Genomic DNA, 27,092 nt, shown 5'->3' on the forward strand with positions numbered 1-27,092 from the left:
CAAATCGACTAAACTAGAAGCGATCTATCCGCCAAAAATAGCACAAGTCGTTTTTATCGAAAAATGTACGTTTTATTCCATAGTCCAATCTACTGGTACATTACAACCATTGGTACCGGCACCCTACTAGTCCTATATGTTTTAAATTCTCAAAACAAATTGATGTTTTTTGTTTTGATAGCATATTCCTCCTACTTTTGAATATTGACTGTTTTTTCTGGGTTTATTGTCTTCGTTTTATTAGGAATAATGAAACCAAATTACACGCTTCTCTTTTATGAAGTTCTTTAGAAGATTTGAAACAAAACGTGAAGGCTACAAAATATTAAAGCCTGAGGGCACTAGGGTGGTTGATCAGAATATAAAATCTTAAGGTACATCCTCCACATTTGTTTAGCTTTTGGAGGTCCAAGAAATTACTGCGAGAATTTGAGCGGAATCCATCAACTCTAAGGAGGGACTAAACGAGTTTAAGTTGACGGATTCCACTTTAATTTGCAGAGTAGCTTCTGGGGATTCAAATGAATCAGTTTGGGGTGTAACTAACTTGAGATTTCTTCAAGTTGATTTTTTTATATAGGAATGGGCCATCCTAAATAGGAACATTATTATCGTCTTGTATTAGTTCCAGTGAAATGGTGTTGTTGTACTTGCTATTTTCGGCCTGCAAGAATTGTACCAATTGTCTTCATCTGGAAGTACCACTGGACCAATTGTAAAATCGTCTGAATGGGTCGAAAACTAATGCTAGGTTGAATATTTGTTTTCTTTCCCTATACTGTGCTGTCCATTTACATGGATTTTAGCAGTCCTAGAATCATTTTTTTTTTTCTGATGATCGTCCTATTCTGGAGAATAGTTTTCTAGGAAATGTCGTACAATCTTCTGCAACTTGTTGCGTCAACTACTGATTCATTCGGGCGAACGGCTTGAATAACAATGGTAGATGTATTCATACGCTACAAAACTAAGAAGTTTAGAAACAGTTCAAATCCATGCAAAAAAAAAATGTGCGGTAGAAACTACCATTTTAGGGAGTTAACTTAAGTGCTCGCACCGACAATTTTCAGGATACTGTCGTCGAAATCAGATTAATTTTCTCAGAAATTCCATGGTAGTTTTGAGAGTGGGCGTAGTCAGCTAAAATAGTAATTTTTACCACATATTTTTTCCCCGTGAAGGAATAGTCTTAACAATCTCTTGTAGTGAGGGCTCTTTTGGGTTTAACATAGCTTTATCGAAGGTTTGTGGTCCAATGGCTACCGCTTCTGTTTTATAAGCAGAAAGTCGTGGGTTCAATCCTAGGCCCGTCCCTTTCCTGGTACATTGTAATTGTATCTTTCACTTGCTCCCATCTTCCACTCTTATGATATCACAGTTCAAAGCATTTGCTAGAACCAGAAACGGACAAAAAAAACGTTTTTCTACGCTTCAATTCTTCACCATTATAGCACGCCTTTCCGTACACCAACAGCAAACCTCTCTGCCATAAATCACCTCTACACCTTCCCGCATAAACTGGCGTAGATGCAGGGATTTATCCGGTCTACTGTGGGAGCCAGTTCAATTCGCCCCCCTTCCCCCATTGGTCAGCATTCTGACGTGGCAGGCGCCATTGTTGCATAAATATACTGCCGTGAATCGCAAATCAGTCCCATCTGTAAAAAGTAGGCATTGAGAAAATGGGCTGTGAAGTTTTTAAACTTGATTTCCATACGAACATTCAAAAAATTCCAGGGGATTGGAACTTGTTCCAATTTTAATGAAACTTTCACAACTTGCTTTTTACTACGATATCTTTCCGGGAAAAATATAAAAATGATCAAAACTAGTCACATTTTTGTGTTCCACGGTGCGAAAGTCTGCAGTGGGACTGATATGCAGTTACTTTTCATTATGGGACAATTTGACTTGCTGTTTTTTCCTACTTTTTCCGAACAAATATTATTATCTCATTAGTGCAGCTGAAAGAGCATTGAAAGAGATTTTGAAAACTGAACTCAACTAAATTTTGACGAAAATGCAGATGGGACTGACTTGCGATTCATGGCAGTATAGAAGATCACCAGCACTTATACACTGAGGGTGTCTGTTAGTTCCAAGCAGTCATCCAATTGGTTCCTTGTGTAAGTGCAGCTGTTCTGACGATACTGGAGTTGCAATAACGGCCGGCCAATCAAGCTCAAGTTATTTTTTAATGTTTCATCTTTATACGATCTTGTTATGGTTTAAGCCAATTGAAATCCCTTGGGCCATAAAACAGCACTGCCCAGCAAAACATGTGCAAACCGGTAGTAAAACAAAAACAAAAACAATGCGAAAACGAACTTGGATACCAGGGACATCAAACAGCACTCTGATATAATAGATAGATATTGTGGACGTTAGTTTCAAAGTCAAAACGCAAATACGATTCCATTAGAAATGTTCTTTGTATTTTATTTACTTTCTTTATATTTCTACTCATTAACTTTATTCCATGTTATGATTTCTTTTATTTATATTCTTGTAGCAACTTCACATACCTACTTTTCGGCCATTTCGTAAATGAAAATCCTCAGGAAGAAATAAAGAAATTATAACAAAAGTCAAAAATAAAAAAAAGTTAAAATCAAACGAACGAGTCAACTTATATCAACATTTAAACACAGGATTTATTCATAACTAGAAGATGACATCCGTCACGCTTCCCCTACTTCTAGTAGATATAGGTAAACTAATTCGTTCTTACAAAAAAAGTATTCGACATCTCGCACTGCTTTAAATATCCACATGTTTCTGACCTCTAAAACAGATTACATTTACAAACTTTCTCTCTATACACTGGTTACTGGTTCTCTGTACTTGATCCTCTTCCTGGACCGGCTGCCCAAAATGAAAACTATCGATTTCTCTCCCTCCTTTCCTTACGCTAGCCTATATAAAAATCCTCTGCTCGGTTAAATATACAGAAATAAAAAAAAACAACAACGTTTCGACCAACTCTCTTGGCGAATCTCTTCAGGGTGGTCCATTGGCTTTCCTAGTCGCCGCCATCGGGTTCAGCACTTTCGGACTGTTGCTTCCGGTGCCGTTTAAGCCGACCGTTGTTGAAGTTTCTGGAAAATTCGAGATTTGTTATTAGTTTAGTTGAAGAATGGAGGCCGTGGGGTGTCCCAAAATTTCACTTTGTCGAAAAACTTGGGGGTTCAACCTTAAAGTGGTGGCTAAGGATGTTACAATTATTTTTTTTTTGCATGGGTGAATACTGAGAAATTACATTTAAGGTTGCCTTGACATTTTCTAAAAAGTCTGATTTCCTTGACTAATACCGAAAAAAATCTAGTTGAACGAAATTTCACTAGACACATTATTTGTATATATTTTGCGGTCCAAACTATCTATTCGCTGTATGTTTTGCACAGAAGCTTTGCAAAATGCTTTTTTGGAATATTCGTAAACTATACTTTTTCAGTACATTTTGATTTTATATCATCAAAAGTAGGTATCAAATTAGATTTCCTGGAAAAAAAATCTGGGATTTATTAAGCAATTCTTGAGACAAACTGTAGATGAATTCACGAAGGAATATATATGAAAAAGGGCTTGAGAAGTAACTAAAAATGGGTGAAGGAACTCCATAAAGAATTCTTGTAGAGATTCCAGGGAAACCTTTAACGAATTTAAAAAAAAAAATCAGGAATCTGTTATTTATTATGTCAAATCAGAATTCATTGCATGAAAAACGAAAACAGTGACTTTAGAGATCGTTTGGTTGAACAACAGTCTTTAAAGACCTTCCATTAAAAATGGAGACTTTTAAGAGACTCTAAAAAGAGTCCTGTAATAATGTACAATTTTCGTGCCAAACATACAGTGTATGATTTTTTCCAAATATTTTGAATACCTACAAAATTTGCTTTTTCAAGAATCTCAACGGGGCATCTTTTAAATGTCATTTCTCCATACAAAAGTTAGATTCAAACATCCTTTCCTTAGCTACCGTTTGGAGTTTGAGCTCCACAGACAAATTGAAATTTTAGGACACCATAATGGAGGGAGTTCTATCTAACGGACTTAGATACTCAATGATTGGAAAGATTAGAACAGGATTAGCACGCATCATACCATGATAATGGAATCGTCAGTGTATTATTAATCATTGGCGAAATATATGTACAGAGGAAATGTTGTGCAACCAAAAACCACAAAAATGTGCCAAAAATGTATAAGAATTACCTCTCTTCAAATACATGACCAATAAATGAAACCAGCAACTAACAAAAAAAAACGGTTCTACCGTAACAAAAGCCCGAGAAAAAAAAAACGAACATTAACTAAATCACGATGGCAGCCATGCTTGGGCAGTCTTTTTTTGTTTGTTTCTTAGTAGAGATTTCTCGGCTTAGGTCCCCCATCACTTGTAGGATCGCCTTTTGGTGCTATCATACGAGTAGTTGGCAAACAGGAAATCATCCTCGAAGCTGTCGAGTTCGATCACTTTGGTGGTGGAACCTGCGTTTGGGGAAGGGTTATGGTTGGAAATAAGTTACAAACGGCTTGAATTCGGAGCATCATATAGTTTGAAATTATGGGTCAAATATACTTGGAGGTGAATATTTAAAAGGTTATCAACGCTTTATCTGTGCTTTAGGGTCAATTTAGCCATAAAGTTATTTGAAGGGCTGTAATTTGTTTGTAAGTGAACCGATATGATTTTTTGTCACGTTGTTGAGTGTGTTTCCTGCAACTTTTTTTTATTTGCACTCAGAAATGTTTCAAATAATCCTAAAAAAAAACTTTCCAAAAGAGTTTTAGTAGTTTTCTTTAAAATTGTACGTTGTCTGACCCCGAATACAAATCGCAAAACTTCAACGGATTTTCAATTTTTTTACTTATGTGGAAACAAGTTTAGTTTAAAATTTATAAGATTATTCAAAATAGAGTTGGTGTGGCGGTATGAAAAAAAGTCTACAAACATCGAAATTTTGATACTTTGAGTGCTTATATCTTAGCATTTTTACTCCAAAGATTCTAAAGATTAGGAGGAATGAAGTCTTCAGCAAAGTTGCTCATGGAACTAAGGGCTAGGTATATCGAAAAATTCGTAATGCCCAGGCTAATAAAATAATTGGCATGATGCCCGGTCACTGCCCAAGTAGGTCTTTTTCTTTTTTCTTGATATTACGTCCTCACTGAGACAAAGCCTGCTTCTCAGCTTAGTGTGCAATGAGCACTTCCACAGTTATTACCTGCAACTGGGGTTGCAAAATGGTGAGTTGACAGCCAGGAAGGAACGTCCAACACAGCTCTGGTCCTCACAAGCCCCTACCTCACGCTTCCACGGGTCTAACGATGACAAAGACCGCCAGCTAAGGGTTGCGTACTTAGCTGGTAGTGCAACCTGGGAACTGTTGTCATTCTGACATCAGCTCGAGTGAGGGGGTGCCAGGTGGGAGGTTGGGATTATTGCCTACTCCGAGCGAAAGTCATCCATACAGCTGTATGCAATACCACCTTTAGTACTTCCTTCGGGAGGTGGCCGAGCGTCTGGTGCATCTGACCAGGGGGTCATGCATGGTCTACCTAGGGCAATGGTCCTCAGCCTAACCGACTAGACGGGCCATTTCACCGCTTTCAAAATGAGTCGCGGGCCGCAAGATTTGTAAGGATTAATTTTAACAGCTGTTTTTAAATTTAATTATGTTAGGTAATGTAACAGAATTCATGAAAATTGATTTTGAATTTTGTGTACTAAATTTTTACTTAAAGTTGTGACATTTTTCAAAAAACATGGATAATTTTCTCAGCATTGGATTGACCAAAATTTTGAATAAATTTCTCATTAAAATCATAATCATATATCATACGCAAATTTTTAGCGAAAAATCTGAAAACTATTTAAAATCAAAGGAGCAGTCATTCAAGCCATCGTGCAAAAGTTTGGGTTCACCTGAACTTTCTTAAAACACGAAAATTCTGTGAAAACTCAAACCAACCATGTACGCGCCATTATTTAAGTGTGAAAAAGCTATACAAAAATTAGTATACAACATTAGTATACTCAGTCAGCTCATCAAAGTTGGCCATTTTTTATGGAAGATCGAAAAACTTGCAACCTCGTTCGACTCGTCTCACCTCACACGCCTCGCAGAATGAGCACATATGGCACATTTTTTTAAACTGAAGTACCGTAATTCGGGGTGTAGTTGATCAGTGGGGAGAAGTTGATCATTCACGTACCCACATGTATAAACTGTCAAGAGAGCTATGATTCGAATTCAATTAGCACAATTTCTTTGACGTCGTATTACCTGATGGCTGCTCTTGATATTCCTATGTTCGGTATGACATTCAAGATAATTATACCATGGAAAAAAAGATTTTTTTATGAAATGTTTGATGAACTGTTGAAGGGTTCTTCTCCAAACAATCGACTATTGACAAGGCAATATAAAGACACCATTTAAATAAACTGTTTCATACATTCCAGATATGTTCTGTGAATCCAGTTTTGAGTTTGTATTGTGAATAAACAATCATTTTCTGAGTAAAGAATGTATTTTTTGCGCGCGAGTTGCTAATTTCAAAAAAAATTGCATACATTTAGGCGTTTAATATGGTGGGTTCTGTAATTTACAACATTCAAATTTAAAATTGACCGATATATCATTGAGTTGTAAGATTTTTGAGAGTTGATCCAGATTCAGCGACCCCAAATTTAGTGAATAGCATATCTCTTTATTTTAGGAAACTTATCGCAGTAATTAATCAACTTCACCCCGGAATCAAAAACTCCACTTTTTGATTTTTAAAATATATTTTTGTAGTTAAATGAATATTTCGTCGAAATTTTGTTTGTATGATTCGATAGATATCCAACCAGTACATGTTTTAAAAATATATGGATAATAATGCATGCATTCTACTAGGAATTACACAACTGAATCGCTTGAAAGTGATCAACTTCACCCCATTTTACGGTATGTTCAGAATAGTGGGGATTTGAAGATTTTTTGCAGGGTGCTATTTACTAGATCTTCTTTAGAAATTCAAGAAAATTTAAGGGATTTAGAAACTTCGAATCGTGAGCTGATAATTAATAGATAAAAAAGTCAAATTCATGTTACTCCTTATGTCATGAAGATGGATGAACGCAGATACTGTCAAATGTGTAATTTCGAAGATTGACTTTTCAAGAACAAAGTTTCAAGAGCAAAGGATTATTAACATTAATATCAAAACAATATAACATACGGGCCGCATCACATTAATATTTAAAATCCATTCGCGGGCCGCACAAAACCTTCTCGAGGGCCGCATGCGGCCCGCGGGCCGCAGTTTGGTGACCACTGACCTAGGGTGTGGCGGGGGTTCATCAGTGGGCTCTGGTGAATCTCTACAAAAAAAAACCACATATCTCCAAGTAGTCCTGAACAAGCGACCTGGTGCCGCTTTCAAAGTACTTTAGCCCTCTGGAGTGCCAACCGGCACATCAGGATGGATGGCAGTAAAATCATGATTATGGTATACTGGTCACAGCGTAACACAACGGACAGGACACGGATTGAATACGTCGACTAACAGTCGTGGGCTGGCAGTGTACTTTATTGTTCCCTGAGTAAGGAAAGGTGACACCAACTTGAAACGGCGAATAGGACTATGAGGAGACTGTCTCCGTCCTGATAAAACCTTGGCAGGCCTTCGTGTACGTTCGAAACTCGTCACCAACCGCGGTGAGTAGTAGGCTCAGATGTAACATTCCTGACTTTCACCGATATGGCTCTGAACACAACCCCCATGAAGGATTGTGGCCTCCCTGCTTGCATAAACAACCATGGGATTACGAGAGGTTGCGACTATATAACACGAGTAGAGATAGCGGCCCGAAGGGGGGACCCAATAAAATGGAGGAAACGCAGCCACGATAGTATTCGCAAGGAGTGGAAAGATGCAGAGATCGCCAGTGATACCACAGATGGTAGCAGCCAGTACTATCAGATGCAGCACACCGGCAGCATGAGAAGTCGGAAGTAAAGAGGAAGGTCAACGAACTCTATGAGTTCGTCAAGACCAAAAACAATGTCCACCTCAGGATCAAGCAGCTGGTGACCAGCATCAAGTTCGCCGTTGCAGCCGCAGAACGCGAACAGAAGGAATGACGGATTAGAGCGGAGAAAGCCGAAAAGACATTGGTTTCGGTGAATGCAACAGCCGTTTTGGCGCGGTAAATGGCTGGGCATGGCGTACCATTGGTACCTCGCGTACCTGCAGGAATAAAATAGACCCCTTTGTACGGTCCTTAGCCTCTTGCCCAGCAACTCCTATCCCTACCTCCTCGTGGTACTGGCCGGGGTACGAGTAACCTTGAGGAAGATCGGGTAACCAACCCCCGGTGGGAACTTTGGTCGTATGCTGACAGGGAAGGGGGGGTTTGCTTTTGCTTTTGTCTTTGCAAACCTGGAGCGTCTGTACTCCATGTTAGGAGCGGCTCACAACAGCGTCTGTTCCCCATGTCAGGGCGGCTGATCATCGTCCGAGTGCCAGAGAAGGACTCTAAGCTAAACTGCGCATTATGGCCCTCCGAACATTTAGGGGGAATGGTCCTCCGGAAATCTAGGGGGTTGATGTCTGGCCCTGCAAGCCAACCGTAAAAACACATCAGCACAGGAACGTCAACGACAAAATACGGACCGGAACAATCGGCAAAGACCACAGCGACGAAAAAGGACTAGCGATTGGAAACTCGGTACGTGGAACTGCAAATCTCTCAACTCTCTCAACCGCGGTTTCGACATCGTAGCGCTGCAGGAGTGCTGGACAGGAGCATTGGTGCGAACTTTTAGAGGTAATCATACCATCTACCAGAGCTGCGGCAACACACGCGAGCTGGGAACAGCTTTCATAGTGATGTGCAAAGGCGCTTGATCGGGTGGTGACCGATCAATGAACAGACAAACAGACGTCACACTCTCATCGATGTCCATCGACCACATTTTTAACGGTCGATTCAAATATATGGTAGGTGGCCAATCCACCACCCGCAGCGCTCGCATCGTTTTTGTTCGTGTTTGACGTTTACACACTACTGCCACCTGTTGGCCCATCGGCCAAACACTGCGATTTTAGCATTGGGCGTACATGTTCTCGCGACTATGATTTTGATCACGATTTGTTCTAAGTGTTACGTCTGTTTGTCTGTGGTGCAAGTTAAGAATCAAAGGCCGATTCTTTAACTTCAGCATAATCAACGTGCATAGCCCACACTCCGAAAGAACTGATGATGACAAGGACGCATTTTACGCGCAGCTCGAACGCGAGTACGACCGCTGCCCAAGCCACGACGTCAAGATCATCATAGGAGATTTGAACGCTCAGGTTGGTCAGGACGAGGAGTTCAGACCGACGATTGGAAAGTTCAGCGCCCACCGGATGACGAACGAGAACGGCCTACGACTGATAGATTTTGCCGCCTCCAAGAATATGGCCATTCGTAGCACCTATTTCCAGCACAGCCTCCCGTATCGGTACATCTGGAGATCACCTCAGCAGACAGAATCGCAAATCGACCACGTTTTGATCGATGGACGGCATTTCTCCGACATAACCGACGTCAGAACCTATCGTGGCGCTAACATTGACTCCGACCACTACCTGGTGATGGTGAAACTGCACTCAAAACTATCCGTCATCAATGATGTACGGTACCGACGCCCGCCCCGGTACAATCTCGAGCGGCTGAAACAACCGGATGTCGCCAATGCGTACGCGCAGCATCTTGAGGCAGCGTTGCCGGATGAGGGCGAGCTCGATAGGGCCCCTCTTGAGGACTGCTGGAGGACAGTCGAAGCAGCCATTAACGACGCTGCCGAAAGCATTGTCGGATATGTGGAACGGAGCTCAAGAAACGATTGGTTCGACGAGGAGTGCCAGGAGGTTTTAGAGGAGAAGAATGCAGCGCGGGCTGCAATGCTGCAGTATGGTACGCGGCAAAACGTCGAACGATACAGACTGAAGCGGAAACAGCAAACCCGCCTATTCCGGGACAAAAAGCGTCGCCTGGAAGAGGTGGAATGCCAAGAGATGGAGTTGCTGTACCGTTCTCAAGAAACGCGGAAGTTCTATCAGAAGCTCAACACATCCCGCAAAAGCTTCGTGCCACGAGCTGAGATGTGCCGGGATAAGGATGGGAGCATCTTGACGGACGGACGCGAGGTGATCGAAAGGTGGAAGCAGCACTACGATGAACACCTGAATGGCGCAAAGAACACAGACACAGAAGGTCAGGACAACGAAGGCGATGGCTACGTCAGCACAGCGGACAGTGGAAACCAACCAGCTCCCACGATGGGGGAAGTTAAGGATGCCATTCAACAGCTCAAGAACAACAAGGCCGTTGGCAAGGATGGTATCGGAGCCGAACTCATCAAGATGGGCCCGGACAGGTTGGCCGCTTGTCTGCATCGGCTGATAGTCAGAATCTGGGAAACGGAACAACTACCGGAGGAGTGGAAGCAAGGCGTTATATGCCCTATTTACAAAAAGGGCGACAAACTGGAGTGTGAAAATTATCGTGCAATCACCATCCTAAACGCCGCCTACAAAGTGCTATCCAAGATTCTCTTCCGTCGTCTATCACCTATAGCAAACGAGTTCGTGGGAAGTTATCAAGCAGGTTTCATCGACGGCCGCTCGACAACGGACCAGATCTTTTCCGTGCGGCAAATCCTCCAGAAATGCCGTGAGTACCAGGTCCCTACGCACCATTTGTTCATCGATTTCAAGGCGGCATACGATAGTATCGACCGCGTAGAGCTATGGAAAATCATGGACGAGAACAGCTTTCCCGGGAAGCTCACAAGATTGATCAGAGCAACAATGGACGGTGTGCAAAACTGCGTGAAGATCTCGGGCGAACACTCCAGTTCGTTCGAGTCTCGGCGGGGACTACGACAGGGCGATGGACTTTCGTGCCTGTTGTTCAATATTGCGCTTGAAGGTGTTATGCGGAGAGCCGGACTTAACAGTCGAGGCACGATTCACGAGATCCGGACAATTTGTTTCCTTCGCGGACGACATGGATATTATTGGGAGAAAATTTGAAACGGTGGCAGATTTGTTCACCCGCCTAAAACGCGAAGCAACAAGAGTCGAGATAATGGTGAATGCGTCGAAATCAAAGTACATGCTGGTTGGCGGAACTGAGCGCGACAGGACCCGCCTAGGAAGCAGTGTTACGATAGACGGAGATACCTTCGAGGTGGTGAACGAGTTTGTCTACCTCGGATCCTTGTTGACGGCTGACAACAATGTTAGTCGGGAATTAAGAAGGCGCATCATCAGCGGAAGTCGTGCCTACTATGGGCTCCAGAAGAAACTGCGGTCAAGAAAGATTCACTCCGCACCAAATGTACGATGTACAAAACGCTCATAAGACCGGTAATCTTCTATGGGCATGAGGCGTGGACCATGCTCGAGGAGGACTGGCAAGCTCTTGGGGTTTTCGAACGCCGAGTGCTAGGGACGATCTTCGGCGGCGTACAGGAGAACGGCGTGTGGCGGCGAAGGATGAACCACGAGCTCGCTCAACTCTACGGCGAACCCAGTATCGTGAAGGTAGGTAAAGCTGGAAGGATACGCTGGGCAGGGCATGTTGCAAAAATGCCGGACAACAACCCTGTAAAGATGGTGCTCGCTACGAATCCGGTCGGAACAAGAAGGCGTGGGGCGCAGCGAGCTAGGTGGATTAACCAGGTGCACCAGGACCTGGAGAGCGTGGGTCACAGTCGAGGATGGAGAGAAGCGGCCATGAACCTAGTGAATTGGCGAATAATTGTTGGCGAGGCTTTATCAAGATAATTGATGTAAAGCCAAATAAGTGAAGTGAACAGCCGTTGCACAGGAGACGTCTAGAAGCAATCCGACCACCTGCTTGGCAAAAAAGAACGAGGGATACACCAGGAGAACAGAAAGAACCCAAAAAGCAGCGAAGCGATAATGAGTGCATCAGCGATCAGAATAACGACAGTGAATGGCGTACAGTGAAAAGCCAGAAGCAGAATAACGCAGCATGTAAGGAGAAGAATAGAAAGAGAAAGGAACCGAAGAAGAAAGAAAAGCGACGGTCATCTCGTGAGAGGTTCAAGGGCGATGCTCTTGTCATTGAGGCAAGTGACAAGACAACCTACGCGGCGATTCTCAGGAGAGTGAGGGAGGATCCAGAGCTGAAGGTGCTGGGTGAAATCGTGGTGAGAACCAGGCGCACCCAGAAAGGTGATATGCTCTTTGAGCTCAAAAAAGGCCCGGACAGATCAGAAACAATGTGCGATATTGCGATCATTGCAGAACCGTATCGGGTTCCTCCCGATGACGGCAATTGGGTAGCAGACGGAGCAGAGACGACGGCAATCCAAGTAATGGGTCGATTCCCTATCCAAGAAGTAGTCGAACGCTCATACGAGGGTTTCGTGATCGTTAAAATTAACGGGCTCTTCGTGTGCAGCAAGTCGTGCCTACTATGGGCTCCAGAAGAAACTGCGGTCAAGAAAGATTCACCCCCGCACCAAATGCACGATGTACAAAACGCTCATAAGACCGGTAGTCCTCTATGGGCATGAGGCGTGGACTATGCTCGAGGAGGACTTGCAAGCTCTTGGGGTTTTCGAACGCCGAGTGCTAAGGACGATCTTCGGCGGCGTGCAGGAGAACGGCGTGTGGCGGCGAAGGATGAACCACGAGCTCGCTCAACTCTACGGCGAACCCAGTATCGTGAAGGTAGGTAAAGCTGGAAGGATACGCTGGGCAGGGCATGTTGCAAGAATGCCGGACAACAACCCTGTAAAGATGGTGTTCGCTACGAATCCGGTCGGAACAAGAAGGCATGGGGCGCAGCGAGCTAGGTGGATTGACCAGGTGCACCAGGACCTGGAGAGCGTGGGTCACAGTCGAGGATGGAGAGAAGCGGCCATGAACCGAGGGAATTGGCGAAATATTGTTGGCGAGGCTTTATCAAGATAATTGATGTAAAGCCAAATAAGTAAGTAAGTCCTGTGCAGCTGTTACGGACTCCCCCCTCCTGGACACTGGAGCAGTACAGATCAGCAGTACAGATGTTGGATGTGCTAACCGACAAGCTGAGCGGTCGAACGCCGGTAATAATCGGAGGAGACTTCAATGCTTGGGTCGTAGAGTGGGGTAGTAGACTGGCCAACGCGAGAGGATACAGTTTGCTGGAAGCTCTAGCGAAGCTCGACGTAAGGCTATGCAACGACAGTCTCGCTAGCACATTTCGCAAAGACGGTAGGGAATCCATTATCGACGTGACCTTTTGCAGCCCGTTGCTGATCACCAATATGAACTGGAGAGTTAGCGAAGAATACACCCAGATTGACTATCAAGCGATCCACTACTGCGTTGGCCAGAGCAATTGTACAGTATGGCAGAGGTGGAATGAAGAACGAAGGTGGAAGACGCTCCAAACATGGATACAGGAGAGCTGACAGAAGCGTTGGCGAGAGCGTGTGACGCAACTATGCCGAGAAAATTGGAGCCAAGGAGTCAGCGGAGTTCTGCATACTGGTGGAACGACAGACTAAGCACGCGTGCAGAGAGCTAGCAGCCTGGCCAGAGCTGCGTTCAAACGGGAAATAGCGACGAGTAAAACGAACTGCTACTGTGCTGGGTTGTGCCGGGAAGCTGACGCAAATCCCTGGGGCAACGCATATTGAGTAGTGTTGGCAAAGATCAAAGACCCAGCTACCTCAGCTGAAATGTGGCCCGACAAACTGAAGGCGATAGTGGACGGTCTCTTTCCTACACATGCTTCAACCGCGTGGCCGCCTACACCGTACGCTGACGTAGATGAAGAAAATGCCGGTATCCAAGTGTCTAACGCCGAGCTGATATCGGTTGCGAAAGGATTGGAGCTGAACAAAGCTCCCGGACCAGATGGTATCCCTAACGTAGCGCTAAGGGCAGCAATCCTGCCGTTCCCAGGCATATTCAGCGTTGCAGAAGTGGAAGACATATGAAAGGTGCAGAAGCTGGTGTTGCTGCCAAAACCGGGAAAACCGCCTGCTTCACATAGACCAATATTCTTGCTGGATACCCTTGGCAAACTTCTGGCGAAGGCGAGAACGGATTGTCGAAAAGGCAGTTCGGATTCCGTAAAAAGACTTCGACGGTGGATGCTATTCGGGCAGTCATCGCGTGAGCGGTGAATACATCCAAGTAGAAGAGGAGAGGCAATCGATACTGCGCAGTGGTAACAATGGTAATAGTGCTAGTTGGGAGGCTATCGCCGCAGCCCTCCACAGAATGCGGGTTTCCGAATATCTGTAAAGTTACGTTCAGAACAGGGTACTAGTTTACGACAAAACCCAGGGACGGATGTCAATTGAAGTCACGGCGGGAGTTCCACAGGGATCCATACTTGGGCCAACATTGTGGAACATTATGTATGATGGAGTGCTAACCTTGTCACTGCCGAATGGAGTCGAGATCGTTGGGCTCGCAGATGACATCTTTCTTGCAATAACTGGTAAGACTGCGGAAGAGATGGAGATACTGACGGCGGAATCGCTAGACACCATTGAATCGTGGATGACTGGAGTCAAGCTGCAGTTGGCTCATCACAAAACGGAGGTGGTGCTGGTCAGCAACTGCAAGTCAGTCCAAGAGCTCGAGATCAACGTCGGAGGACACGCACTCTTATCTAAGCGCTTTCCAAAGTACCTTGGAGTAATGTAAACTTCAACAACCACGTAGACAATACCTGTGAAAAGGCAGCGAAAGCAGCTAACACCGTAGCTAGGATCATGCCCAACATTGGAGGACCAAGAAGCAGTACGAGGCGTCTTCTGGCGGCCATATCATCGTCTATACTGAGGTACGGAGTCCCGGCTTGGGCTGCAGCGTTGGGAACCAAACGTGGCGAGTGCCTACCGCACTATATCGTTGGAGGCAGTGTGCGTTATCGCCGGAATGGTCCCCATCTGCATCACTCTGGCTGAGGACATAGCATGCGGTGTGGACGTCGGGAGAACATGGATAAGTTAACTTCTTCCTGACTAAGTTTTTGTCAGTCCATGGATGCTTCCGGAAATATCTGCACAGTTTCGGACACGCAGAGTATCCACATTGTCCGGCCTGCCCAAATATCGAGGAGACCCAGGAGCATGTCATATTCGACTGCCCTGGGTTCAGGGATATACGACGCGAGATGATGCCAGAAACCGCCAGCGTCCTAAATCCGGTCAACATCGTGTAGAACATGTGCCAGCATGAAAGCACTTGGAATGCGGTGAACAGGGGAATAACGGCAATTATGTCGTTGCTACAAAGGAGATGGCGTGAAGACTAGAGAGCTCCGGGTCGCGATCGGAGTAGGCTAGATCCTCCGTCGGGGACTAGACCGAGTAGAGTGGGCGTAGCATAGTATCGGTTAAAAGTCGTCGAGGCGCCTGCAAACCGGAAGTCATCTTCCAACCGGAATTGCAGAACCGACCCTGGCACTTGGCCGACCAACGTCGAGTCGGAGCAGGCTGAGTTCACCGCCGGGGTCTTGCTGAGTAATTCACGAAATAGCACCGGCAAATGGTCGTCGGGGCGCCTGTGAACCGGAAGTTTCCCTCCACCGGAATCGCAGGACCGACCTCGGCATCTGACCGGATAGTATCGGTTCGGGAGATCTATCGTCCGACGCCGGAGAAATCTTTGTCAGAGTAGGATAGATCCACCGCCGGGGACTACTCTGAGTAGTACGTAGCGTATCACCTGCTCGAGTCGTCGAAGCGCCAGTGAACCGGAAGCCATCCCTCAACCGGAATCGCTGTACCGACTTCGGCACTCCACCGGCCAGTATCGAAGCATGAAGAAGCGCGTAGCCGGAGTAGGCTAGCTCTACAGTCGGGGACTAGGCCGAGTAGCATCGATCGTCACAAACCAGTTTTGGGTCGTCGGGGCGCCAGTGAACCGGAAGTCATCATCCAACCGGAATCGCTGGACCGACCTCGGCAACCAACTGGTCAACCAGGAGAGCTCGAACAGCAACAGCGGAGAACGAGTCGTCGTAGATCAATGAAGTGCACATGAGCGTCCAGAAGAAGTTCAACAGGGCTCTGACGCGAGGCCAGCCTAAGGGAAGTATGCCTCGTCGCAAAGAAAGCTGTCCAAAGCCCCGGCGAGATCTTCAACCGTCAATTGGGCAAAACGAGTAGTTGCAGAGACACCGTAGAAATGTCGTAGTGAGCAGCGTTTTTGACGACATTAAGCACCAACAGCGAAAAAAAAAAAATGATATTAACTGAGAGCTTTCTTTGCCAACATCCGGAGGAGCTTTGTTGGTAGACTTGTGCGCCGAAATATTTTCGATCGGCGGCGGCGTCAGGGCATTTTTGTACCGGCGGCGGCGGCGTCATCGGCGTCACGCCGTTGACCATTTTCGGCGGCGGCGGCGGCGTACATCGGCGTGGGGAAAATTGAACAAAACAATTTTCATATAGGTCAAACAACAAAAAACTATGAAAACCAGATTTCCATTTCTTTATGAAATAGTTTATTAAAAAGGTTTGGACATTTTAGTAAGAAATCAAAGGTGGCATTCATGATTTCTTTATAATGAATCTTCGGCTATATTCATATATTAATTTATATAAAAAAGATACATTACCAAACCTTAATACTCAATAGTTTGTGAACAGAGTTGCTGAATGAATAATTTTATTTGTGCAAATTTTGTAAAAGATTTTGTAAAATAATTTTACATGATTTTTTTTTTAGAGTTTGCATTATATTTTGCGTTTCTTTAAGAATCGCCATATCTTTGATTCATTCATAGTGCCAGTCATGAATCACAGTTTAAAGCGGCCAGGATGTCTTCCCCTACGTTGTATTGACTTAACTGGGCCGGATAATGGGAACAAGAAACGAATGTTTTTGGTCAACTAATAATTTATTACAACCTAGGAACAGCGTGCTCACACGGTAGGAACGAACTAGATGGTAAAAGCTATACATACAAAATTACAATTTCGAAATTTTATTTTCTTTGACGGCAAAAATGTATCAAATTCTATTATAACTGATAGCAAAGAAGCTGTATGGGTTTTTAGCTAACATATGTTTTTTAAAGTTATTTAAGACAAAAATAAATGAGTAAGTATTTATGTATCTTGCCCAGTCCTCAAAATAAATGATGAATATTTATGTATTTCATCAAACATTGATCCATATTTGTGGACTATTTATAACTGTAGGGCGAGTGTTCTTCAAATAATACAGCAATTATAATTGTTGTCCTACATTTGTTTATCTGTAACAATCTCTGATAAAATTCATATGGATTTCCTAAGATAATCTCAAAACCATTCCTGAAAGAATACTCGGAGAAGTTGTTGATAAAATTCCTGTCAATTTATTTTTAATTCTGGGAGGACGCCTGAAGATTAGTCTGGGCGATTATCTGTCGGAGGAGGAATATTAGTTTGGGAAACTCTTGCATGAATCTTAGGAGAAAAACTGAGATAAAGTCTAGAAATATTTTCTGAAAAGATACATGGAAGAACCTGGAGAAATTATTGCTGGAATATGAGGAGGAATCTTCCAAGGAACCCATGAATTATTTACTAGAGAGGTTTCATAGGGACTGGGTAATTGGCAATTTGATTTTTTTTAGGAATCCCTAATGGTATAAGAAAACGAATGTTTAAAAACAACATCCACATGGTATCCCTTAGCCGAGTGGTTAAAGTCCGCGGCTACAAAGCAAAGTCATGCTGAAGGTATTCGGGTTCGATTCCCGGTCGGTTCAGGATCTTTTCGTAATGGAAATTTCCTTGACTTCCCTGGGCATAGTGTATCATCGTACCTGCCATACGATACACGAATGCGAAAATGGCGAATAAGGCAAAGAAAGCTCTCAGCAAAGATGGTTAAAAGGAAAAAGATGATCGACTCTTTATTTTGCCATATATTTTGCCGACGACACGTTATTCAAGTAACACTATTGCCATCTGTTGAGTTAAAAGCGCGTAAACATTATATTCAGCTAAGTTCAAATCATCGTGCAATCAAAAAACGAAAAGAAAGTGGAAGAAATCAAAACAACCACGCTTAAAAAGTGTTACACAGAAGTGAGTTCGATCATATAACATTAGGCTCCTCAGGACCAGCACACAATGTGAGTAATTTTTTATACATGCTAAAAATGTTCATGTGCTGGTGTTTTCTTCTTTTCCTCACATTTAATGCCAATTAGAGATGATTCAAGCGTGAATGTCATAAACGAACACATCAACATCTGGTGGTCACTAGGAGAACGTTGCATATTAGTTGGATTTTGACTCACCAGAGCGGCGCTATTCATGTCGCCTAGAAAAGACGGGAGTCTGTTATCTTATTCCTTCTAACCATCTTTGCTCTCAGTCAATAACTGTGGAAGTGCTCATAAGAGCACTAAACTGAGTAGCCGGCTCTGTCCCAGTGGGGACGTTAATGCCAAGAAGGAGAATCCCCGAATTAATTCAAGAAAACCCGAAAAACTCAAGACCGTATACATGGAGAAATCACCCAAAGACTTCCAAGAAAGAACTTGTGCAGAAGTCATCTAAGGAATCCCTGAGAAATAAAAGAAATGTGTTGAAATATCCTTCGAAAAACGCATAGGGGAATTAAATGAGGAATTCCTGAAGTGACGCTGGAATTTATCTATAAAAAAAAAAATCAGAAAGAATCTTTGGCAGAAAACAAAATGCAGTGTGTTGTCACGAGCGATGCAAACCAGAACTGGTTTTAAAAATATAAAACATGCGACATTTTCATTTTCAAATGATTTTTTCAAGAAACGTCCAAAAACTGATCAATGTTACTCCAGATTACGTTAATTCTAAAACTATTTATTTTATACGGCCTTGTTGCCTATTTATGATAGATATTATCGTTTCTGTAGCGTTCAGAAATAAATTTGAAAATGTAAATATGAATTTTGATATTGCATTTTGATGATGTATTTTAGTACCAAATTGACCAATATTAAAAGGCGGCACCAATACCGGAAACGATCTGGAAATACCTTGCTGTAAATTTGTACGTCATTGAATGTTTTTACTCTAGGATTAGTGTTTTTCATATTTGATGAAAAATAACACATATCACGTGTTGTTCGCAACCATTCCGCTCTATACTTAATAGCTTCTTGTTCTTCTAAAACACCATCTTGATTGGACCATGATTTCTCAATTTTTCGACGGTGTCCGATATTGGGTGCTGTCCGGTACTGGGGATCTCCCCCTAGTAATTTAAGAGTCCTTTCATCTTTGGGCAATTTTACAGGATCTTGTCACTTTTGACTTACTTTAGCAAGGGGTATTTTCAAACCTTCTATGTACACATTTCGCTTAAACATGCGTTGCATTGAAGTGCATATTATTATATTAAGTTAACTTGTGCGAGAAAAACCCCTCGAAATCGTAAATCGGTTGGCCAGTTCTCAAACCATTTTGTGACATACAAACACCACTTAGTTTTTATTCATATAGATAGAAGATTAGAGTTCAGGCTTATTTTCTTATTAACTTTCTCAGTCTATCCTTATGAAAACTGCTCATGTTGTAAAAAACGCACTAATATAGTTGTGCAACTAGACTAATACAAATATTTTTACACATGTGAAAAGGCTAAATTACTTTTTATATTTTCCACTTATTTTCTTTCTTTCATGATGTTTTTCTGTTTTATCGAATAAAGTTTGAGCAAGAGAAAAAAATTATTGTTTTGGAGTAAAATTTGATGGTTTTCGTAAAATTTTACATTCTTCTCGGGAAACCCGGGATTCCCGGGATGGACACTCTAATGGTGAGGAAGGAATTATAGATAGAATTCGAGGAGATATCTATTAACGAATGCTTGAACATTTGATTTATAGAAATCGCTAAAGAATTATTTGTTAGAATCCTTGTAAAAACTCAATGAAGAAAACTTTCTTTCTGAATTTCTTTAATTTTCTGAAGATTCCAAGAGGTGCCTTTTTTCCACAAAAATTCTTTGAAGAAATTAAATGATCCTTTATTCAAGTCATACTTGAAAGAATTTCTTGAGAAAAAAAAATAGTAATGGAAAACTTTTGGCAGAATCACTGAAGAGATCCTTTGAGTATTCCTTTTACTGATTTCTAGATGTATCACTGGAGGCACGTATGTCATATATCATGTCATCCCGGGAATCTTCAGAAATACCTAGGAGTTAAATGCATGCATTTTTGGTTAATTGCGTGCAGAAATTTATAAAGACACATCTAAACAAAGTTTTGGAAAGTTTTTGGAAGTATTCTTATATATTTTCTGTGAAATAAATGGACAAATTCCATGAATATTTTTTGGAACGATTTTAAAAGCATTCATGAAAAAATATAAAAAATAATCCTTGATGAAGATCCGAATAAAAAATTCAAGTACATATCCAAGAAATATATGAAGCAATCCTACGATGAGTTCTTCGAAGAATACACGGTAGAATCCTTCTAAATCTACGAATTCCTGATGGAACCTGTAAGACATATTTTTGAAGCAATTTATGCAGAAGTCACTGGAAGAATCAATAAAAATTAATTTCATGAAATAAGTTCCTTGGAGATGTTCTTGGAGGAATTCCTAGTGAATCTTGTACAGAAAGTTATGGACAATTACTTAAACTTTATATTTGGAAAAACAATACGTACAAAAAAATCCTTTTAACAATTCTGAACAAATTCACATATATTGAGGAATTATTTGAATAATTTCTGATTCTCGATGCTATTCGTATTATACTTCCTTATTGAAGAAATCCTTTGACGCATTATATGTACGATATCCTGTAAAAATTCCTAAGGTAAAGCCTTAATTTTTCCTGAGCCATTTTTCAAATACTATTAAATTTTTCGAGCTAAAATATTAATCGGCGTGAAAATACAAATTCGGCGGCGGGACGCTGACCGGCGTATGGCGCGCCGCCGATAGGTCAATCGGCGTCGGCGAGACGTAAAATGAATCGGCAGCGGCGGCATGGCGCGGCGGCGCACAGGTCTATTTGTTGGTCGTCTGCTGTGTTAAACGAGTTCGCCATTTAAGCACGTTTGCCTAGACATAGTTCAGTATCATTCCGCTTTCATATGACCATGGTTCTAAAGGACGGATAGGCTTGTATTGGCAGGGTATGGTGCAAAGGGTTGTCCGACATTTCGCGGTCAACCATTTCGTGGTGTGTATCATTTTGCGGTTTATCGTTTCGCGGTTGGTACCATTTCGCGGTATGCCATTTCGCGGTCTATACCATTTCGCGGTATGGTTTTCCCTACGAGTTGCACTGAAAATGGTTGGCATTATTACTAGTAACATTTTCATCGGTGATTTACCCTTCTTTTGAACACAGGCAATCCCTCAAATTGCAAAGTCGAGATAGATGAAACATCTCCGTACAAACCGCGAAATGGTATTGACCGCGAAATGGCATGCAGCCAAATGGTACTAACCGCGAAATGTACCGCGAAATGGCAAACCGCGAAATGGTACACCGCGAAGTGGATTACCGCAAAATATTATACAATCGTGCAGAGTAATACGCGTCCAGCCCGTTTGAGTGACTAATAACTTAAAACAATTTATTAATTTACAAAATCATGGTATATTTATATCTAGTATGGTTTTCTAGTTCGAATCGACGGAATCAATCGAGTTTGACCCGCGCCAGTGGTCAAAAATTTCCGCGACCATCGATTCAGTAGGACAATAGCGACCCAGACAACCAGAATGCACGTATAATGAAATCACCTTTTGCGTTATGCGATGTTTATATGTGCGACGTATAAGATGTTGTGAAAAGGCCTTATACGTACAAAAAGTGGAGGCGATATACGTGCATATTTTATATGATGAAAGATAGCATGCAATGCGAGTGTGTTGATTTTATTGCGAACCAATCTGTACTCTTATGCGACTTAATTTATGATAATAAAATTTATTTGACAGCTGCTACGGATTGATCCGATTTACTTTGTACGAGTATACGGGAAGGAAAGAAATGTACATATGAACTCATAAAATAGCGTTTCATGCGAGTTTTATCGATGAAACGATTTCATTCACTATTTAGTGCGGATGTGATGCAATTTGTATGAGTAAACGATTTTGTTCGTTAACTGTTACGCGACTTCTGGTTGTCTGGGGAATCTCTATGACGCCGGATGACATCAATTCTTTCACGAAGTTGAATCGAGTATCGATGTGCTTTGCTCGTCGGCTTTCTCCTGTGGACGATAGCATGGCGATGCAACTTTGTCTGCGTTCATCACCGATTACCGGGTTTACGGACATCGTATATCAGCTTTGTCAACGACAGAAGTTCCTGGCTAGCCTCCGAGATAGCTACATACTCCGCTTCCGTTGAAGACAAGCTGAGGCATTGTTGCTTCCTGATGGATGCGATTCCGAGCTTGAATACGTAACCAGAGTTGGCAATCTTGTCCCCGGCCCAGTCGACATCGACGGAACAGCCTGCTCCACCGAGCTGCAGCTTCAGATCAGCCGTCGCTGTAAGGTACCGCATAAGTTTTCTTTGTTAGGAGTTTTCTTTGTTGTTAGCTGAGAAGCAGGCTCTGTCCCAGTGAGGACGTAATGCCAAGAAGAAGAAGAACTGTGATCATTGTGGCCAAATATGAGCTCCGTAACTTTTAAAAACCCCTCCCGAAGCGAATTGAAAGTACCAAGAATAGGACCCATCTCACTACCTGAATTGTTGCTTAAAATGCTTTAAGGTGAAGCGGCGTGTAACTCAAAGAATCATTAGAATCATCATTGATGTAACAGTAGTAGTGTCGCCTTTCCATGTATATTTTCAAAACAAACAAAAAATATAACATTTGTGTTAAGCATATTTTTATGTAAACACATGGGAAACTTAGTAGATTGACGAGTGTTGGAAATCAAAATCAACTGTTCAATCGTACATATCAAAAGAATACATTACAATTTAATGAAGGGCAACGGAATTTCTCTGTTTTTTATTGGATTTATCGCATATTTTTGTTATGCATCGATACGGTTTATGTTTGCAAGGGATGACGGTGTTGCCAGGTGATTGGTGACAGATTTTTCTAGCAATTGTTATATGCTTGTTTTCGGAACATTTGCTGCATATTATAAAAACTTATCATTTTGCAAATAGTTTTCCATCATAAGATCACTGATTTAATAAAATTTAAATGATTTTTGTGATCAATCCACATTAAATGCTACACGGTAAAAAATCAGCACGTTCCATTGAATAGATTGATCACTTGACTCAATTCAAAACACAAATCACCATGATTTGAAGAGTTTCAACTTTGGATTTGCTCTACTGTCTCTAGAACTAGACTCTGAAGTGAAAAGTCGTTGATTTTGAACACCATGTCTTTTGTATGAGAGCAAACATTGACAGCTCGTTGTAGAAAGTGATTGAGATCAATTCAGTGCGTTTCAACAGATGCGAGTTAGTGTCGAGGTAAGACACTGGACTTGCACTCCGAAGGTTGGTGGTTCAAATCTGGGTCAGGCGGAAATGTTTATTTTAACTTTTTTTTTATTTCAAATCAAAACATGCAACGTTGAACTCAAGTGCTGTTACCTTGATTTTGTCAAGATTCAACAGTAGTGCAAATCCAAGTGCAGAACTATTGATAGCATGGTGCCTATTTTTTACCGTGTATGATTTTACAGATAGCAACTCTGACATCACTGCGCTCAACGATCGCGATGATTGTGTACACACGATAGACGCGTCCCGACGCATCCCGACGCATCGCACTGTGGAGCTTTTCAATTATTTTGGGTGGTCGAAATTGATAAACACTTGGTATGATTTTATGCTTCGTAGAGATGGTTTCTGGTATGAGATTCAAGTTTCAATGCTTTGCCCGACCTTTCCGCACTGAAAATTAATACAACAGAAAAAAAGGTGGATATTTTAAACTATAAACACAGGCATGTATCAGTGTGCGGTGGCGGCGTCGATTCGCAACAAGCGAAAACCATCGCCATAATTGTTTTGAGTGATGCGGTTGATAAAACTTTATAAATATTGAAATCCCGGTGGAAATGTGTTCCTTTAAGGAAAGTGAATAAAAGATTTGTTTAGTGGAAGTGTAGTGAACGCAATATGGGATCCAAAACACAAATGCTTGCCGCTGAATTACAATCGAAAAGGTAAGCACCTTCTATTTACAAGTGTAGTTGTGTGAGGCAATAAAATGCGGCATGAAATCGGAGATTTTTTTTTGAGAATATAAATCTCATGTATATTGTCGCTGAATTGATAATGTTGTATCTGAAAGTGTTGATTAAATATTGAAATACCACGTGAAGCATTTTTCTTCGCATAAATTATTTATTAAATCAGGTGATAAGCAGTTATATTTCATCGATGTTGCAAATACCAATACTATCATAACAATATGTTAATGATTTTGGAAGAAGCCATTTTGTGATGACGCACCAAAAGGCCTTAAGGTACCGTGGGGCAAGTGGGTAATGGAATTCGCATAGTTGAGATTCTTCAAATTCTAGAGACTTTAAATTGAAACAAATGAGGTCGTGTATATTTTTTAGCTTGACTCCCACCAAATATAAGCAGCATGCTGAAATTGATTTTTATAAAAAATTGAAGAAAAAAATACAGAAAAAGTTTTTGAAAAATGTCTTCTTACTTTTCACTTGCCCCAAAAGTGGGGCAAGTGAAAAGTTTACCGTTTTGAACAATAAATTCAAAAACAAACAGTTATATCCACGATTTCTATAAGCTTTAACATTTGTTAAGACTTCCCAATGAACAATAACGTAAGTAATATGTAAACAAAGAAAATATTATTCTTTTCATTTGAATTTTCTTCGGTTCAGATATGTTAGTTGAAATGATTCGACAACATTATAACTGCAACATTTCCAATGTTAGTTCTTACATTATAGGACAGTAATTGCATTTCTGATCTGTATAATTCCCACCGCTCGTTATTTGTTTTTCAGAAAGTCGGATATGACGTCGGATAACTCTTCGGGAGAAATCAAACGGAATCCTTCAATAACGTATTTAGAATCTTTTTTATGTGGATAGACCTATATCCCATTTTTATGTTTTGAACGAGATTTTCGTGTGTTCTCTAATATTGCAACTTTTCAGTCAACGTCTTCCTTTTAATTGGCTGCCCGAAGTAGACATATTAATATTGTAATGTTTGGCAACATCTTTTAGAGAAGTTCCACGATTTCTAATAGCTTTTAACGCTTGAGTATAGTGTTTCTTGAGTTATCAGCACGTTATGTTTTGCTATGATAATGGCGAACCATGTTTACTTATGGCTACTTAAAGAGAAAACACATATTTAATCTCTAATGATAAACTTTTCACTTGCCCCACCTGATAAGAAAATTGACGGTGTTTAAATTTATTTATTTTTAGGTCTACGTCGAATAAAATTTTAAAACTTTTTTATTGCAGTTTGAAACTGTCACAGGGGACAACTAAGAAGTGGCACAGGAAATTATTTTCCGCAACTTTTTTCCACTGAAAATATTAAAATAAGATTGTACGCCGCCAACTTGTTACGGAGTAACTGTTGACAGGTTAACAATTTTTCGCTCTATTATGCAATAATGGCTAAAAAATCTCAGAAATATCTTACCTATCGTAATGTTCTCAATGGCCTCAAAGGTTTACGCATGAGTTTAACGTTTTGAATTTCACATATTCAGTGAAATATATCAATTGTTTTCACTTACCCCATTTACCCACTTGTCCCGCGGTACCTTATTTGAAAGAATATTCGTAGATTAACTGATACACATCAAACAACCAGCATTGAAAATAATTCAAAGCATAAATTTGCATCAAAAAATATGCTGCTAGAAGAAATAAGACATGCAATGCGAAACGTAAGATAAGCAAATAATAAATTACAACTACTGCCATTGCGTATCGAGCATTCCGAGAAAGAACAAAACACGGTACCGATTGTATGGAAGTGACGGTGTAGATTTGCTGTTGAATGACACTCGGTGGCACGGCGGCAGTGTTGCTGTTGCTGGTCACAGATGCAGTTTTGTTGCACCCTGATCCGGCTGCTTTTACGACCGAGGCAGAAACTGCGCCAGTTGGGGAATTTGTACTGCGGCGGTTAGAATTAGATGTTTTACGTTTTATGCAAAATTGACTGCAGTTAATATGTTGCGCTGAATGACCTGATTTCGATACTTACTGTGGTGGGCTGGCTGTTGCTTCTGCTGCTGGGAGACATTCGCCGTAGTCGACGTTTTTGGCGATTGGTTGTAATGCTGTGAAGAACTTCCGGCGTAAGGTGCTCCGTCTTGCTTCGGCTTGGAGGGTCCAAACGAATGCGACGGTTTTGGGCTGTTGCCGCGGTTGTGACCACCGTGGGATGAGCCAGCTTTGCCACTGGCAGCACTGGCTTGAATAGCCTGAAATGGTACAAAACCCCAAATTTAGAAAGACATCACCAAATTTGTGGAGTTGTCGAGAAGCCAGGGCTAAATCGTAGTAATGTCTTAAAAGTAGACACTTTAGAGACTTGAGAAATGAGACAAGTATTACTGCTTTCATTGGTTTTCAAGATATTTCCTAGAAATTCCATTATAAATTAATTCAGGGTTCCTTCAGGTATTGTTTCGAAAATTCCCTCACAAAATTATTTTTTGATAGTTTGCCGGCCTCCTTAAGGAATTCCTCCCTGATTTTTTTTTCAAGCCACCCCAGGTAACCATAAGCCGTATATCGGGCCCAATCCGCCATATACGGCTTATATAGTGCTATTTAACGGCTTATTAGCATTATATCAGCCGTAAAACAACATTTTGGCCCATTATACGGCCTATTGGTTACCTGGGACCTCTAAGAATTGAACATGTTTTTTGAAGATAATCCAAGAAATTACTCCAAATTATCCACCATTTACTCAGTGATTCGCTAGGATTTCGTCCAATATTTTTTTTATAATATATTTTCTATAATCAAAGCGGTAATTACTCCAAAGGGGCCGTCCATATATGACGTAGCATTTTTTCACTGATTTTTTTACACCCGCCTCCCCCGTC

At 41.7% G+C, this 27,092-nt stretch overlaps 1 protein-coding gene across 4 annotated transcripts in view; it reads right to left on the bottom strand.

The window, feature by feature from the left end:
* Positions 1 to 2,624: 2,624 nt before the first annotated feature.
* Positions 2,625 to 27,092, bottom strand: part of LOC5574628 (yemanuclein) — a 62,971-nt gene continuing 38,503 nt past the window's right edge. Inside the window, exons 3-6 of one of the 4 annotated variants that reach the window (XM_021857540.1) lie at positions 26,240 to 26,459; positions 25,993 to 26,149; positions 4,219 to 4,494; positions 2,971 to 3,098 (exon numbers count right to left, since the gene is read on the bottom strand). In XM_021857540.1, coding sequence (XP_021713232.1) covers positions 26,109 to 26,149; positions 26,240 to 26,459 — 261 coding nt within the window. In that variant the 3' untranslated portion in view covers positions 2,971 to 3,098; positions 4,219 to 4,494; positions 25,993 to 26,108. Of the gene's footprint in view, positions 3,099 to 4,218; positions 4,495 to 25,992; positions 26,150 to 26,239; positions 26,460 to 27,092 lie in introns of all 4 variants that reach the window. The other 3 variants (XM_021857539.1, XM_021857541.1, XM_001661494.2) reach the window with 3 other exon arrangements.

The sequence above is a fragment of the Aedes aegypti genome, chromosome 1 (assembly GCF_002204515.2).
Source record: "Aedes aegypti strain LVP_AGWG chromosome 1, AaegL5.0 Primary Assembly, whole genome shotgun sequence".
Lineage (NCBI taxonomy): Eukaryota > Metazoa > Arthropoda > Insecta > Diptera > Culicidae > Aedes > Aedes aegypti.